General features: G+C 57.2%; 1 protein-coding gene across 5 annotated transcripts in view; it reads right to left on the bottom strand.

The window, feature by feature from the left end:
• FERMT2 (fermitin family member 2) overlaps positions 1-12,311 on the bottom strand; it is a 46,035-nt gene extending 33,724 nt beyond the window's left edge. For 3 of the 5 annotated variants that reach the window (XM_035327627.1, XM_035327628.1, XM_035327629.1), the window contains exons 1-2: positions 12,230-12,311; positions 11,337-11,505 (exon numbers count right to left, since the gene is read on the bottom strand). In XM_035327627.1, coding sequence (XP_035183518.1) covers positions 11,337-11,505; positions 12,230-12,286 — 226 coding nt within the window. In that variant the 5' untranslated portion in view covers positions 12,287-12,311. Of the gene's footprint in view, positions 1-11,336; positions 11,657-12,229 lie in introns of those variants that run through there. The other 2 variants (XM_035327630.1, XM_035327631.1) reach the window with 2 other exon arrangements.
• Between the last annotated feature and the right edge of the window lie 4,941 nt (positions 12,312-17,252).

Below are 17,252 nucleotides of genomic sequence, written 5' to 3'. Positions count from 1 at the left end.
GGGTAAATATATATATATATGGGTAAATGCAGAGATTCCAGGTATATAGACATGCACACTGTGCATACATATATATGGGATATATATATATATCTATGGGTAAATATAAATATATGGGTAAATATATCACAGAATCACAGAATCACAGAATTTCTAGTTTGGAAGAGACCTCAAGATCATCGAGTCCAACCTCTGACCTAACACTAACAGTCCCCACTAAACCATATCCCTAAGCTCTACATCTAAAAGTCTTTTGAAGACTTCCAGGGATGGTGACTCCACCACCTCCCTGGGCAGCCTGTTCCAATGCCTCGCAAATATATATATATATATATATATATATATATATATATGTGTATATATATATATATATATATAATATATATATTTATGGGTAAATATATATATATATATGTGTAAATATGGGTAAATATATATATATATATAGGTAAATATATATATATATGGGTAAATATATATATATATGGGTAAATGCAGAGATTCCAGGTATTTAGACATGCACACTGTGCATACATATATATGGGAAATACATATATATGGGAAATACATATATGTATGGGTAAATATATATATATAGGTAAATGCAGAGATTCCAGGTACTTAGACAAGCACAGACACTGTGCGTATATATACACACACATACATACCGACACATTTCTCCATGTATACATACATCCATGTGTATTTATCCATACATCCATGATATGTTTATATAGGTGTGTATACAGACGCCGTATTCAGCCATGTACACATACACGCACACTCTCCTGGTGAATGTAAATAAATATGGGTACAGCTACGTGTATATAACCCATATCGTTCCCCACGGGGTGGGACATGACACCGCCGCGTCGCTGCTGGCGCTGACCTCTGAACACCCGGATTCCTTCCGACACGCCACAGCCACTCCTTCAGAGACAATCATGGCAGAAATATGCACGAGCTGAGCTGCTGCCGCCGCTCGTCTCGGGTCGCACAGAAGCGCTGCTGGTTTCTGCTGGGTGACAGGGTCACCGTCCCGGGCGCGGTCTATTTGTTGGGACAGTTTGGAGTGTTTGGGGGTTTTGGAAGCGTAAGTTGGGATTTTAAATGGAAAAGGATGAAAAAATCCGTCTGCCCCTTGAGCCGCTTGAAAAATTCTACTTGGAAGCACAGAGAGACAAATACCCTCTAAAAATCATTACCAGCCTGCCGTAATAAAGCTGCAGCCAGGACAATCTGATGCTCTTGGTGCTCATGAGATTTAATGGGGGTTTTAATCACGTGCCTGTGTGCATTTGAGGCCAGCTATGAAAAGCTCACTGTGCATCAGCTACTCTGCAGCCACCACTTGCGAAAGGGCTTTTACCCGCAGGCGAACGCGGAGCAGCAAAGCTCTACCTTGAATTCTCCCACGTTTACCCCCAGGGGCAGCCACCACCCATGCTACCTTACCCTGCCTGTCTTCGGGAGCACAAATATCACCTGAGCACACCCACGGAGGTGTCAAAACCAGCGCAGACCTGTGCTGGAATTTAAATTTAAGGAAAACATCTCTTGCATGAAGAATAGCTCGACTTGTTAAAAGAAAAAACATCAGGGAAAAAAAAAAAACAGCCGTGAGAGAGCCAGGTGTCAGAGCACGCTGCTCGGTTGCAGATAGCTAGGCGAAAGCAAGGAAAAAGGGAGCAAAAAAAAACCCTGCGAAGGACAACAGGCACGTGGGGATGCGATGCAGAGCGCAGCCGTCCAACGCATCCTTGCTCTGAGTAATTATTGGCTCTGCTTTGCTAATAAGGGAGCGCTTTGCTCTGATGCTGGAAAAAGAAGTGTCCTTTTGTCAGGTTTATAAGTCAGGGCTACAAGGGCAAGCCCACAGCTCGCCGTGGCGTATGTTGACCGATGCACCGATGAGTTGACAACAAAATGCAGCTGTCGGTCCTCCTGCTGCCCAAAAGCCCAGCACCTCCTGGTGAAGCACCCACGAAATGTTAGGTCTCTCGGTGCTCGGCGCTGTTTGCTGGCCCACAAAGGAAAACGGGCACGCGACATGCTCTCTACCAAGTGGTTTTGCAAAACCACGGGGCCAAAGCTCTGAGCCCTTGTCCCCGGCGCACACCTGAGCCCCCGCCAGCACCCCAAGGCGACCGCGCGCAGCCCCGGCCAGCAGCACGGCTGCCGACGAGCGTGAAAGTCGCCTCTGCTCTGAAGTAAACTCTAGGAAGGAAGCTCTTTTCAGCGGTAATAGGATTACTCAGCTAGCACTTGGAAATTTAATTCATTAAGATGCCACGGCACTTGCACTGCTAGCGCCCGGATCCCTCCTCCTCCGGCCCCAGCGGCAGCGATCTCCCTCGCTGCTCACCTGCAGCAGCGACACCCTCCTCACCTCTGCAGCATTTGGGGCCAGCCCACAAAACGTAGAAAGCACGGGCTGGCAGCCCCACCAGCTCTGAGCCGAGCATATGGCACCTGCCCCCGAGGCACACACTCCCATTGTGTTTTTACGCATAAGTTTATGATGCGTACGGGCACGTAAAATAAAATCGGTGTTATTTCTCAGCGTTTGCTGCGGCAGGAGGTCCGTGGGTTTCGCTCACCTGCTCTGTGCAGCCGTACCCAGCCCAGTCTGAACTTGCTGGCCCGAGTTTCGCAGCGATGCTAACCCAGGGGGGACGCCAGGCGATCCCCCAGGGAAGCTGAGCGCTACCCTCAGCACCCCCAGGTACCCTGCACCAGGCGTGCGTGCATCCTGCAGGCTCCCTTAAATCCCCTGCCCCAGTTTGGATTGCTCATTTTTCTCAGGGAGGACATGCAGGAAAGCAAGGATGGATTTTCCTTGTAAAAGATTTTTTAACAGGGTCTTTGCACCCTGATTCAGCAGGGCGCTCTCCCCTCCACTGCACCCCCCTCGCCAAGCACGCCAGCGGGGGCGGCTTTCGCTGCCTGCTCGCCGCGGCGGACGGAGCCACGAGAAATGGAAGCAAACTCGATTAGGGTTTACATGATTCACCCAGCACGAAATAGGAAAGCATCGCATGGAAACAGAGCGGCAGCGGAAGGAAGGAAAACCACTTCGGTGGAGAGCCTCCAGCTCCCCGCGGGGACACAAAGGGACCAGGCGCTCAGGGGGGGCGACGATGCCAGCAGTGCCCAATCCTGACTCAGCCCCCCAGGTGCAATTCCTGCCAGAAAGACGGGAGTGATACCGTGCTCGATACCCGAGCCAGGGGACGTTGCACGGGAGGCATGCACGGGGCAGATAAAGGCGGGCTGAGCAGGCAGCACCAACTCCCTACGCCGTGTTCGAAGGCTCAGCCCCGCTACGATGCTCAGCGCCGGTTATTTGGCGATAACAGCTTCCCCCCCCCGCAAACCGAGCTGTGCAACGGCCACGGCGCATGGCAAAGCGATGGAAGAAACCCCGCCTTCATTTATTACTGTTATTATTTATTTCTGCAGAAGTCATGGTGCCGTTACTCCTCATAACTTCTGCAGAAATATGCGTAGTAACATCTGCAGCAGTATTAGGGATAATCGAATCAGGAGGAATTATTCTGTTTCTTCGTTTCCACGCTGCAGCCTCCTAAAGGGCAACCATCCCTCGAGCCCGTGGCTCCTGCTGGCCACCGGGCGACCCACCTGGAAGGCACCAAAGCCACCAGGTCGCCTGCCCCAGGGTCTGGCTGCTGCCAGCCAAGCTCTGCGTGTTAGTGGCGAGGATGGGAAGCTCGGCGAGATGGCGACATCGCTCTTCCCAGGCGATTTTGGAAAGCGCAGACTTTTCTAATTGAATTGGGAGCTTCGGCGATTAAAGCCTTCCAAAAGCACATATATCTGCAGGGAGGAGGGGGAAATAAAAGAAAACAACCAGCGAGACAGCCCGGGTAATTGGCTGGTCGGAGATTTAAGATGTAATAATTGGCAAGATGAAGTTCAGGTTGCCGTCTGGCTGTTTTGCAAGCTAAAAGCCATCCAGGGTTGTAAAAAATGAAGGTTTATGCAACTGCTCGTGTGCCTGCAGCCCTCCAAATACTGCTCTGGACCTGCTGCCCGCTTTCAGCCCTATTTTTGGAGGAAGTGGAGGGCTGCGGGGTGCCGGGGCCAGCTGAATCTGGAGAGAAGTCGTTTTCGGCAGCGCACCGCCCCCAGGCACGGGTTAATATTTGAAGGGCCACGAGGTGCAACCTGCACTCGGACCTGCTGCGAACGGGGCGAATGCGAGAGAAGTTGAGCGGCATGGTTCTCCAGAACTAAGAACAAGTTGGAAAAGCTTTCCTCTCGCTTGCCGAGCTCTTTCTTCCCCTTTCCCAGCAGTTCTCCCCCACGGAAGCTCCAGCGTGGATAACCCAAACCAGAGTCACGGGCAAGAACCAAGCCTGGCCAAGAAAGAGAGGTTACCGCAACGCGGCTCACGCTCCTCAGTTCCCCGTCAAGCAGGAATTTGGGGATCTCGGTGTTTTTCCAAATTGTAACAAATAGGAACCCTGAAAGCCAGCGAGAACGCTCAGAGCTGAGTCCCGCCAGCTGAGGCCTTTTGGTTCTGCTCCTCTGCTCCTTGCAAGCCATCGGCCACGTCTCAGAAGGAGAGCAAGAAACGCATCTCCTTCCCAGGTGGCAGGAGGGGGCATCTGAGCAGAACGAGGCTTTTCCCCCGCAGCACGTCCAGGCTTGGACCTGGGATAAACTCGGCGTGCCAAGAGCTCCGTGAGCGCTGTAAATCTCCCTCCTTTGCCTTGTCTGTAAGAAAAGCCACCACCAAAAAATAAATCCCCCGAAGGCACAGAACACGGGCTTGCAGCGGCTGTGCAATCGGCGATGTTGAAACGGCCCAAGTTTGCAGCGCAAATACTCCCTCTGCTCTTTCCCAACTTGGCAAACATTCCCCGCACCCAGAAGTTCACGTCGCGGCCTGCACACCTTTTCTCCCCTCCCGTACCCAGAGAACAAGGGTTAAAACCTGCCGTGGTCGCAGGTTACGCCGCGAAACCCCACCTGCATTTCGGCCACGTGCCGCACCGCGGAAATCTGCTCCAGCAGGGGCGCCGGGTGGCAAGGCTGCGTTTGGGGGCACGGATCCCTGCCCTCGTTGTGCCGGGGCCACAGGCACCAGGCATAATCCTTTCTGCCAGGCACCATCCCCTAAAAACCGGCCCGTTCCCCAGCTCCAGCATCATTCCTTGCCCTTCGTCTGCCCCACACGAGGCCCTGCTTTGCCAGGGCGCACGCCTCGAAGACGAGCGCACGCTTAGCGAATGGAGGTTCCTGGTTTGCTTTTCGTAACGTCTCCGAGGGGGACAGATTCAGAAATCCCCGCTGGGGAAACGCATGGAGGCAGTCAGCTTCTGAGTGAAACGTTCGGCTATCTTAAGCGCAATTTATTCGCTTTTTTTGTATGCAGCTGAGGGAGACTCAAGCCAGACGCGAAACGCGAGGCTGCATTAAAAGCCCTGATGGACGAGGGTGGGGAAAAGGGAAGGACGGCCGCAGCGAGAAAAAAAAAAACAACAACCAAAACAACAAAAAAACTAAAAGGAAAGTGTACAAATGTGCCAGTGCTCTCGTTCCAGCTCCATCCGACGTCAGCGCGTCGAGCAGCTCCCCTCGCCAGCTTCCCCCCCGCGTTACGTCAAAGCGAAACCTGACAAAGTGCGGAGAGGAAGCTGCTGATTTGGGCTGGGTCTGAGCGGCGAACCCAACAATTTCCTGTCTGTGGTCGGACAAACCCTGGCACCGCGGGAACGCCGCCGCCGCTTCCCTCTCCGACCGGGCTCCGTAGCGCAAGGCCGGGCTCTTCCCAGCCCGAGAGGGGGTCTGGAAGGGGAAAGGCCCCCCCCGGCATCCCTGGCACGGCGCGAGAATTTTCCACCGCAGCCCCAGGTGGAGGACGGCTGCTTCTCCAGGCGGGCTTCTTTCTTGCTTTTACGCGCCGCTATTTGGACAAAGAACAAACAGACGAGAGAGGAAATTACTGCAAAAATAGATTTTTTTTTTTGTTTTTTTGGCTCCCCGAGAGCCATCGCCACTCGGGGCAGAAACGCTAATCGCCGTGACCGCGGCTCGGAGCTGCGTGCGGCTTTTTACCTACCCCCGCCCCGAATTCCTCCGCTCGCTGGCAGCGCAGACGAATATTCCGCTCACGCTAACAAAGAGGACATTATTTGAGCCACGGTCCTGCGATTTTGTTGTGTGCCTACGTAGAAGCTTCCTGCAGTCGGAAGCTGGATGCAAAGCAAGGAACCTGCCCCGCACGGAGCAACGCGCGCGGCCTCTGATTAACGGGCTGCCTTAACGGCCGCTCGCACGTCTCACACGCCAGGAAAAATGTGTTACCCGAGGGAGGAGGATTCAGCAGAGCTCAATAGTGAAGGTATTAATCATGTAGAGATATGAAAAAGCAGGGCCAGCAGCTCCAGAGGTCTCCTCGAAGATGCTGCTGGAGCGGGAGCATCCCTGCTGGGTACAGCCCGTTGGTGGAGCAGCTCTGTGCCATCCTCCCACCATGTCCCCTCCCAGCTGCTGAGAAGCCCGGGGGGACATTTTCCAGAAGGTGGCTGGTGCTGGGCACTCGAGGAGCACCCCCTGCCCAGCACGAGCTGCCCTCGGCGGTGACCACCAGCACCACCAGCACCTCCTCGCAAGCCTCCCGGCGCGCTAACCAGGACTCACAGCCCTCTGCGAACACCACGCACTTGAAAAGCAAGAGAGGGATGATTTGAGCACTGGTTTGGAAGCTGAACTTCCTCCTCGCCCCGACCGACTGCTGACGGCCAGACGAGCATCCGCAGCCCTCGCGGATGAAGATGCTCAGCTGTCATCCTCGCGGCGCGGCCGAGAAACGCCCCGGCCACGCTGCAGGCACCAGGCACTGATGATCAGATCAGGCTTTTTTTTGGAAAGCGTGGCTGCAAAAAAAAACCCTTTCCTTCATTCTTGTTGGCTTCCAACCGCTCCTCTCACCTCCTTTAGCAGCAAGATGAATGTGCCCACCTATAGCCCTCGCCTGCGGCTCCTTGGAGGATTATTGCGAGGCAAAAGGAGCGAGGCAGCTGCAGGACAGCCCCGCAGGCTCGCCCTGCCTCGTGCCCACAGCAGGACAGCGCGGCGCAGGCACCCTGTAGTTTTTTTTTACACAGCCTTGAGCAGTTTCAGAGAGCCCGTTTCAAGGCAAGCGATTTCCATGGCAGGTCTCACCAGGGCTCGGCGCATTTGTAAGCGCTGCAAAACCTCAGGCACGGATCTCGGAATCGATGATGTTGCGCTCCCTTGGTGGTTTATTCATAGCCCCGTAAGGGTTCCATTAAGGAAGAGTCCTTACGTGGCGAGCGCCCAGATTTTCATTCAGTCTTCCTCCAGAGCGGGGCTGAAGTCATCGGCGAGATAATTCGGGCAGAACCCGAATTATCCAGATTGGGAACAGAGCCCCTGGGCTCCTGATGTATCCCAGACACATCTGCGGGCTGAAAGCAGCGGGAGAAAGAGCTCAGTGTGCTAGGCCAACAACAAAAAACCACACTGAATTTGCATGTGCCAGCTCCCCTGGCAGCCTCCGTGTTCAGGTGAGAGCCGGCCCTGCGCCGTAACGCACCCGGAGAACAGGACAGCAGAGCTGCCAGAGGGGACAGAGAGCCTGGCACGGATCCCCAGGCCTTCACCAGAGACCCGCTTTGCCAAAAAAAATACGGACTTAGAGGCTGCCATCACTGCTGTCAGGTGCTCTGTCGGGGCAAGGGCTTGCTCTGCCACGGATCCCGTGCCGAGGGGTCCCAGGCAGTCCCCTCTGCAGGTCCTCACGGTGCTGTGCAGCTTCGTCCCCAGGCTTTGGCATCCCATCAGTGCACATTTAGGTCATCTGTCTTCCTCCGTTCACCTTCCAGACGTTGTTTGTCCCCCTCCTTGTTTCCTCCAGCTCCTCTTTTACTCCCGCGGCACCCACCCAACGCCAGCCCCCTTTTGCAGTACGTCCCAGAAAGCTCCTCCCAGGCCCGTTCCAAAAAAAAAAAAAAAAAAAAAAAAAGGCAAGTTTTTGGTATGTTTAAAACAGCCTCGAGTTGACAACAACAATAACCTCTGCTCACTTCCTTCCTTCCTCCGCTCGCAGTGATTTTAAGCCGCGTTTTTTTGTTTGGAAGTCAATAGTGGCAGGATTCCTAAAAAACCCCTGGGTGAGCACCACGGGTTCCCAGCACGGAGCCGGCCCCGCGCCCCGGGACGCAGCCTGGTTTGTGATTTTAAGCAGGGAGAAACAGGTTCAAACTCCACCAAATGTCTTCTGCGAAACTGGGAAACTCTAGAGTGAAGCCAGCTCTTAAAACCTTATTAAGTATAAATATATAATAACAATAATAACAATAACAATAATAATAATAACAATAATAATAATAATAATCCGGCCCAGCTTGAGATGCGCTGCACTTTACAATGGCATGGGCAGGATTAATAGCACGCTTCCTACACTGTAACCGGGATTTTACCCCGTCCCTTTATAGGTGACCGATTAAATCCTACTGCTCTTAAAACCTCAGCAGTTTTTGCCTATTTTTCAGAGGTCGACTCTGCCGAACACATGGGACATCTCAATTAACCAAGTGCCTTAATCCGCCAGGGTGATAAATAACAGGGAGCGAGCAGGTCGCTGCAATTCACTTGAGTAACCAGATCCCTGCCTGCTGCCTGGGGTTTTTCCAATCTGCATTAGGGATGGGTTTTAATTGTAAACTCCCCAAATTGCAGGCTCTGTGCTGCCAAGGACTGAATGCACAGGAGTCACTGATAGCCGGCGCCTAAAGCCACCACCCTACACCTCTGCCAGCACCCTGCTGCGGGGCCAGTCTGCTCACGATCCCCAGCGACGCCCTAAATTTCAGCAAGACTCCCCCAGATCGTCTTGCCCTGCCCCACAGGCAGCAGGGAACCCCCAGGAGCCTCATCCCAAAGGACGGAGCAGGCAAAGCCATGCCCGCGGCACCGATCCCCCATCCATCTGCCACGGGGGATCCCGGAGCTGCGGGAAACACCGCTTTTAGGAAGTTTCCCTAAAACCCACAGGGTGAAAAATACGACCTTTGGAAACCCATTTTTAAATGCTGGGAGGTGTTAAAAAAAAACTAAAAGAGGAGCGGCGGGGAGCGAGGGACGGGTTGAAAGCGCAGGGCGAGGGGTCTGACATGGCAGAGATGCAGGATGAGCGCATCTGGAGGAGAAAGGGCGCAGGGGGGCGAGGGGACAGCATCCATCCTGCTCCCTGGGAACCACCCCGATCAAGTGGCCGGCCTCCACAGCACAGCAACACAAATAAGGGAGGTGACCGCACGCGGGGAGGGCGAGGGGAGAGGGAAAGGGGCAGCCTGAGCAGCGCGACAGCCCAACGCACAGCTCCCGCGCGGGGCCGAGGGCCAGCATTCCTTCCCCATAATACAATGCCTAATTTAACGGGAGGAGAGGAGCCTGGCGAGCTCTTCGCGGGGGGACGCCTTGCGTCAGGAGCTAATTTAAGCCCTTCGCTGGGCTTCGTCCCCCTGCACGCGCCGAGCCCCCGCGCGCCAGGCGTCCCCTCGGCGCGACGTCAGCCCCGAGCAGCAGAGCCTGGGGGGCAGCACTTATCCATCCGGGGGACGATTTTTACCATTTCTAGAAAGCCAGTGACTTTTTTTTTTTTTTTTTTTTTTTTTTTTTTGTGCTTCCCCCCAGCGCTCGGCCCAGCTTCGGCGGATCTTTCTGCAGCCCCAGCACTGAAATAACAAAAATAAATGAGTTTTCGGAGTCAAGGCTGTCTCGAGCACGAGACCCTTTGATGCGAGGGGTTGCTTCCTTTTCAAACGAGCACATTTATGTCTGCCTCCTGCTTCCTTTAGCCCCGGATAATTGATAAATCGGAGCCCGAGCACGGTGCAAGATGGTGTTTTTAAAGCCAGGCAAACGCTTCGCATGTAAGCAGGACCTGCAGCTGACAGCGCCGCTACTCCCACAGCCACAGGCATGCGCCGGCAACTCGAAATTAATATTTTATTTGAGCAATTACGGTAATCAGCCCGAAGGACGCTGCTGGGTAAACACAGGCAAGCCATAAGGAGCCAATACAAAGAGGAGCCGCTACGAGGCTGCCCTGGGACCGAGGGCTGGGGACAGCACCGAGTGGCTTTTGGGGACGCCGGGCCGCGAAGGCACCCACGGAGAGCGCACAAAAGCTCGCAGCCGGCCGGCCCCGCCGCCTTCAGATGTTGGTTTTCACATGCCCCAGACAAACGGGCTCTTTGTCCAGGTGTGAGCTCAAGGCCACCGGACACCGCGGGGCTCCCGGCCCCCTCCGTGGCCCCAAAAGCCAGGCAGCCCCAAATCAGCTCAAAGGCGCTTTCCTCGCCCAAAGCGGCACCGCGCGTGGAGCAGGGCCAGCTTTTCCAGTGCTGACCGTGCAAACGCGCTGCCCAGCTCGGCTCTGTGCTGGCTTTCCAAATTAAATCTTTTTTTTTTGGTCAGCCGGAGAAGGCGCACTCGCACAAAACCCACCCATAAATGACGATGTCTCCCGGCCCCACGCAAAGTCCCCTTTGCGGAGCAGCTCAAAGCACCGGCCCCGGGGCGGAACGGGGCAGAGCGTGGGTGCTGCCGGGCACCCCTCGGGGCCCCAGGGGGCTGGGTGGTGCTCAGGGGGGTCTCTGGGGAGAGGGGCACCCCGGGGCACTCGGAGGGATGGGATGGGGTGCTGGGATGTGGGGCAGGCAGGGGGCTGGGGTCTGGGGCAGGGTGCTGAGGCAGGATGCTAGGTGTGGGCAGGGTATTGGGTGCTGGACATAGGCAGGGTGCTGGGCATCGGATATAGGGTAGGTATTGGGTGCTGGATGTAGGATGGGTGCTGGAAATAGGCTGGGTGCTAGACATAGGCAGGGTGCTGGGTGCTGGATATAGGATGGGTGCTGGACACAGGCAGGGTGCTGGGTGCCGGACACGGTGCTGGGTGCTAAAGCACAGCACTGTAGTAGAGCCCTGGGAGCTAAGACAGGGTGCTGGGGTGCTGGACATAGGGTGCGGGACATAGGCAGGGTGCTGGGTGCCGGGCACGGGCAGGGTGCTGGGTGCTAAAGCACAGCACTGTGGCAGAGTCCCAGGCTCTGGGGCAGGGTGCTGGGTGCTGGGGCAGGGTGCTGGGGCAGGGCACTGGGGCAGGGTGCCGGGATCTGGGGCAGGGTGCTGGGCACTGGGGCAGGGTGCCGGGATCTGGGGCAGGGTGCTGGGTGCTGGGGCAGGGTGCTGGGGCAGGGTGCCGGGATCTGGGGCAGGGGGCCGCCCCCAACTGGGGGGGGGGGGGGGGGGGGGGGGGGGGGCACACACTCACTCACCGAGCTTCTCGACGAGGCGCAGCATGACGCCGCCGATGTGGATCTCGCCGGTGACCCGCAGGGTGACATCGCGGCCCAGGTCGGTGACATGGACGCTCAGCTCCCACGTCCCGTCCGCGTAGCAGCCGTCCGGCATGCGGATCCCGTCCAGCGCCATGGCCCCGGCCTCCTGCGCCGCCAGCCAGCCCCGCTCAGCCCCGGCACGGCTCGGATCGGCTCGGCTCGGATCGGCGGGGAGGGAGCTGGGGGAGCCGGGGGTGGGGGGGGGGGGGGGCGGTGGGGGCCGAGCCGCTGCCTGCGGGGCCGCCCGGGAGGAGAAGGGGCGGGCAGGGGGAGAGGGGCGGGAGGAGGAGGAGGAGGAGGAGGAGGAGGAGGAGGAGGAGGGGGATAATAATTAAAGGAAAAACGCGCCCCGCGCTGCCGGGCCCCTTTGGCCTTTTATGGAAGCGAAGGACAGAGCGCGGGGGGGCCCCGCTCCAACATCCGGGACTCGGCACGGCTCGGATCGGCTCGGATCGGCGCGGCGTGGCTCAGCGCGGCACGGCTCGGATCGGCACGGCACGGCTCGGCATGGCACGGCTCGGCATGGCACAGCACGGCCTGGCACGGCACGGCTCGGCATGGCACAGCTCGGCATGGCACAGCGCGGCTCGGCATGGCACAGCACGGCTCGGCATGGCACAGCACGGCTCGGCACGGCGCGGCACGGCTCACCATGGCATTGCACAACACGGCACGGCACGGCACGGCTCAGCACGGATGCTCAGCGCGCCCCTCCAAGCACACACCCCACCGCCACCCCTACCCCGGGGGTTTCCCCCGCTGTTCCAAGCCCCCAGCCCCGCAGCAGAGCCGTCTGGCACCGAACCGCCTGGCCCCGTGCCGAGCCGTACCTTGGCATCGCCGCCTTCGGCCCGCGCCGTGCCCGGCGCCGCGCTGCCTCCTTCCATCCTCGGCGGCTGCGAGCCTCGGGGATGGGAGCTGTGGGTAAAGGAGAGCCCGGAGAGGCACGAACTCCGAAGAAAAAAGTGATTATCCGCTTCCTGTGGCTCTCCACCCAGTGATACATACGTCCCGCCACGGCAGCCGGGCTTCCTGAGAAGGTGGAGGAGCGGAGACGCGAGGCCCACGGTGGGCAGGATGCGTCCCACGGTGGGCGCTGGACATCCCCGTCCCGCTGACCCCAGCCCCTCGCAGCGGCCTCTGCCCTCTGTTTCCACGTGTGCTGCTCCCGTGTCCCACGCCACGAACGGCAGCCGGGGCTTTGTTGTGGTGGTGGGCACTAAAAGCTCACGGTTTCGATGATGGGGACTCCCCAGCTCCCCCCTCTTGCTGTTTTCATGGAGATACTTATCAAGGGGTGCTCCTCTGCTTTCCTATAAGCTTTAATAAAGGCTTTCCTGAGACAGGTTTTGCACACAAAGAGCGTGGAGGATTTAAGATAACGTGGCCAACGCCACTGGAGGGGACTTGGGCAACAGTGGCCTGCCCCCAAATCCTCCCGGGACCTTGATCCCTGCCAGCGTAACCCCATTTCTTCCCCCCGAGCCTGGAAGCTGAGCACACTCTGCATGGGGCCAGCCTGGGAAGGCAGGGCAAAGCCATCCCGTAACAGCAGGGCTCGTATCTCGGCGTTACTCCTCTGTCAAACCATCGGGCAATAAATAGAAAGGGTTACTCTCCGCTCCGCCGTTCTGGCCGAGCTCCCCAGCTGATGCAACGCAACACGGGCCCCGGTGAAGCCGCATCACTTCAGTCCAGCCGACTGCACTGGTTCCTCCTGCCCCCCAAAAACCCTTCCCGGAGTTTATTTCCCCCACCTCGGTGGCAGGGGGACGCCGTCCCCCGGGGGCTCCCCTTCCCACTGGGGGGGGTGTGCACAGAGGCAGGCGGGATCATCGCCGATGCTCGGCCGAGCCGCGAAGCAAGGTCAAAAATGCACCCGCGAGGCTCTTGCGTCAGAGGCAGCCAAGCATCCCGGGGCTCTTCCCACTGTTTGCAGGAGCTCGGCGCTTCCTACGAGCAGCAGCAATAGCCAAATAAGGTGCCGCGGCGCGCGGCCGCTCCGCCGGGGCAGGGATGATGCCCACCAGACCTGCCCGCGCACGGCTCCCAGCCCGCTGCCCCTTCTGCCCCCGCTCCCCGCAAGCGGGATGCTGTTCCCATGAAATGACTCAACAAGCAGGGCAGCTCTGAGGTAGCTCGGTGGAGCCGAGCGGCTCCTTCCCTGCCTTTATGAGGCTCATTTTGCCCTTTATTTTTGGTTGTTTTATTTATTTATTTATTTTTACTGATTATTTTGATTTTTAACTGTGCGTGGTTGTGGAAGCCAGCTGGATTTAATACCTTGCTGCTTCGGGGCTGCGTGCGAGCCGGTCAGACTGGCTTTCTCCAGGGTGACCGAAATGTGTCCTGCACGTTCGGGTGCCTTGGCTGGGTGCTGGGAGCAGGAAAAGCAGCAGGATCCAGGCACGGGAGCAGAGAAATTCCCCGAAGCCAAGCGTGAAGACAAACCTCCCGCAGCGCAGCGCGACCAGGCACAAGGCACTCGACCCCGTCACCCCGACAGCTTGCCCACGTCCCCACACTCCCCGTCCCCAGCTTCTTCTTGAACAAGGGTGAAATTTAAAAAGAAAACCCTGGAAAGGAGAAAGGCAGAAGCATTTTTTTTTCCCTGGTTCTTTTTGCGGCTCCAGCACCTCCCTGGCTCTGTGCCCCCGTTGATGCCGCTCCGTGCCGCGCTGTGCTTGCGAGCCCGCTGTGCCCTTACTCAGCACCTTCTCTTAGAGATGGGGACGTGGAGCAAGGCTTGGAAGGATGCTCTACGAGAAATAAAATCCCAGGCAAGAGCAAGCCACGGGCCCACAGGCAGGCAGGGCTGGGCAGCAGCACAAATCGCTCCTCATGCTCTTGTTTCTCTGCTGGCGAGAGCTGTCCGAACCGTCTGTGCGGTTTTCCCCGCGTGTCTCCATCTCCTCCCGGCTCCCAGCGCCCTCAGGACATGGCCAAGGTTTTGCTTTTCGCCACTGGCCATTTCCTAGCAGAGGGAAGGTCACGCTCCTGGCAGAGGAAATGTGCTGGTAACTCCGCTTCCTTGTTTATTCCCGGCCACATTCATTCTTCCCCGACTCTGACATTTCGGAAACGTCCGTGTGATGGCTTTTTTCTTTTTCTGAAGAAATACAGGCCGAGTAACGGAGTTGTGCCACGGCTTCGCCCTGTAGGAACAGAGCAGAGGTGCGCCCAGGGATGCGTGCACAGGGTTATTCAGCATCCCTGCAATAAAAGGATGGGCGAGTTTTGAGTTTAGAAGAATGGAAGAAGCACTGGGGAATGGAGGTTCAGGCTTTCCAGACTGTGGTAATTCCCTCTGGTGACCTTGCAAAGACAATTAGGCATCCCCATGGCCTGCTACCAGCAGTACAACAGTATTTCCTCACGTCCCTGAGGACACAACTCCACTGGTGCAATCCCACAGCTTTGCTCACGCGCAGCCTTCTGCCAGGCTCATCATCTCAACCCCAAATTGTTTGGTCCCAGATGAAAGAAGTCGGAAAAAATCCCAAGGATCCCCCAGTCCTCCCTTGGCGAAGGAGGATGTGGTGCCCAGGGCCGGACACACGAGGCAGCATCGCATCTCTTCCCAGCCTGCGAGGGCCAGGAGGGACGGGCAGGTCTGCAGGCTCAGGTCCTTGTGTCTTCAGGATGAGCCACTTCTCACCAGAAGGGAAAAGCAGCCGGGGGTTTTGGGGGAAAGGCTCCTGGTGCCACGGTGGGCATCCCTACAGACAGCAAGAGCTGCCCTCCGGGTGGCCAAGGACACGTGGGACAAAGCCAGGGAGCAAGACCTGAGGCTGTCACAGCCATCTGGCACGGTCCTTTGTGCCCAAAGGTTACGAAACATCCCCCTGAGGCTGGAATAAATCCTGGCTTGCAAGAGATAGCTACCCTCCGATAAGAGACACTGAGCCAGAGCGAGCCACCTCCTCCCTTGATAAGCTGAGCCAAGGGTTCATCACCCTGCAGCTCCTCCGTGCTGCGTGTGCCTAGCGTCACGCCGGGCCCCCGAGCCCATCACACGCACACGGCAGGACCAAAAACCCACTGCAGGGCTCTTCATCCGCTCAATCTCTTTCTTTCCAGGAACTGGAGACACCCAAGCTGCCGAAGCCCCAGGCTGGGAGGTTTTTCTCCCCAGCCTCGTCCTCCACAATCAGCTCCGCACAACAAACAACCCCCCGGGCTCTCCTTCCCCGACCCGCGTCAGGCTTTGGTTTCCTGTTGACATTAATCCCTCTGCTGCCGTTTATCTTCTGGGCTTTCTCTATCACACGGCCGTGTCCTTCCGATGTTCCAGCTGCCAGGGGCGGCCCCCACGGTGTGAGGTTCCCAGAAAGGAGGCAAAGTGCCCCAAATCAGGGTCCTCGGACGCCGCGTGTCCCTGGAAGGTCCCGGAGCACCCCCTGGACATCTGCCTTAGCCAGAGGGAGCTGTTGGCTTGGATCCACGTGATGGACAATTTGGGTAAATCCTGCTAAATTCTCCCCAAAGTTAACTCATCCCAGGGCTGAAAAGTGTCCCCCAGCTCCTCAGCCTCACAACCGCCGTGCCCAGGACCCCGCTCTCATCACGGATCTGCCTCTGCCTTGCCATGGTCAGACCCCAGCCCGCACCTCTTTATTAGGGGCTCCTACACCAGGTGGGCCACTGGACAAAGGGCCTTCTGCCTGGACATTGCCAAATTTTGCAGCTTTTCCAGCAAATGTACCTTTCCCTGCCCGTTTGCACCAAATTTCAGCCAGTGTTATCCTCTGGGTGCTTTGCAAGGTGCTGTAACTTTGCAGGGGTCGGTGTAACTCATTTTGATAGAAGCCTGTCATGGAAGATCCCGTGTTTTGATGAGGAAAACCCAGAAATCAATCAGTTTATAGGGATTTTGGCTAAAAGTGACCGCACGGGGTGCTTTACTGCCGTACTGGTTTGCACTTGCCCAAGAGAAGGGGTCACTCCAGCCCAAATGTCCAAATATCTCCCCCCCCCCCCTCCTCTCCCATAATATATAACACATTAAACCACTTTCTATTGTCCATCAGATTTTTGGAGCCTTTGTCACTCCCGTCCTGGCTTGTCTCCACCTCCAGAAGGCCTCCCATTCATTTACTGGTACAAAGTACTGCCTGGGAGGCTGAATTTATCTGGGGGAGCTGAGGCTCCGAGCAAACCCAAACGTCACGCAAGGCTCCATCAGCAGCCCCGGAGCTGGCGACTCTGGGGGGCCAGAAGAAACACCCAGCATCTGGTCCTCGCTGCTGGTCAAGAACAAATGAAAATCCCCAATAATTCATCCGATGGCTCCCACACCGTCATCCTCAGAGCTGCCCGGAGAGCGGAAAGCTTGGACGTGATTGACTGGGACGCAGCGAGGGGGAAAAAAAATCCCCGAATCACACCACCGATCATTCCCAGCTGCTTTCGGGGACTTTTCAGGGCAGCTGCTGTGTCGGGAAGCGGGGCTGCGGGAAAAGCCACCCCACACCCTGCCCGGCCCCATCCTGGGTATGTGCAAGCTGCAGCCCCGCAGCCGGCGGCACCGTGTGCGCCCTGCCCCGGCGCTTCCCCTTATCTCCGCGGCCCCGGCTCTCCCCTCCCCAACGGTCCGGGGAGGCTGGCTCCCCGCCCGTGGGTTTTCCCTCCGTGGGTGCAGGGAGCAGCAAGGCCAAGCCCTGTCCTGTTATTCTGTGTTTGGGGATCCACAGCCGGAGATGTGCCCGACCGTTCCCACCTGCATGGGTGCGCTTTGGAGCGGGTGCGGATTGATGGGAGACAGGGACAAAGCCCAGCGAGAGCAGCCCCATCTCCTGCCCCATCCTGGGGTTTCACCACATTGTTTTTTCTTTGCTTGAATCCCCCCCAACC

Source organism: Oxyura jamaicensis, chromosome 5 (genome assembly GCF_011077185.1).
Source record: "Oxyura jamaicensis isolate SHBP4307 breed ruddy duck chromosome 5, BPBGC_Ojam_1.0, whole genome shotgun sequence".
Classification (NCBI taxonomy): domain Eukaryota; kingdom Metazoa; phylum Chordata; class Aves; order Anseriformes; family Anatidae; genus Oxyura; species Oxyura jamaicensis.
This window is presented reverse-complemented; position numbering and strand designations above follow the sequence as displayed.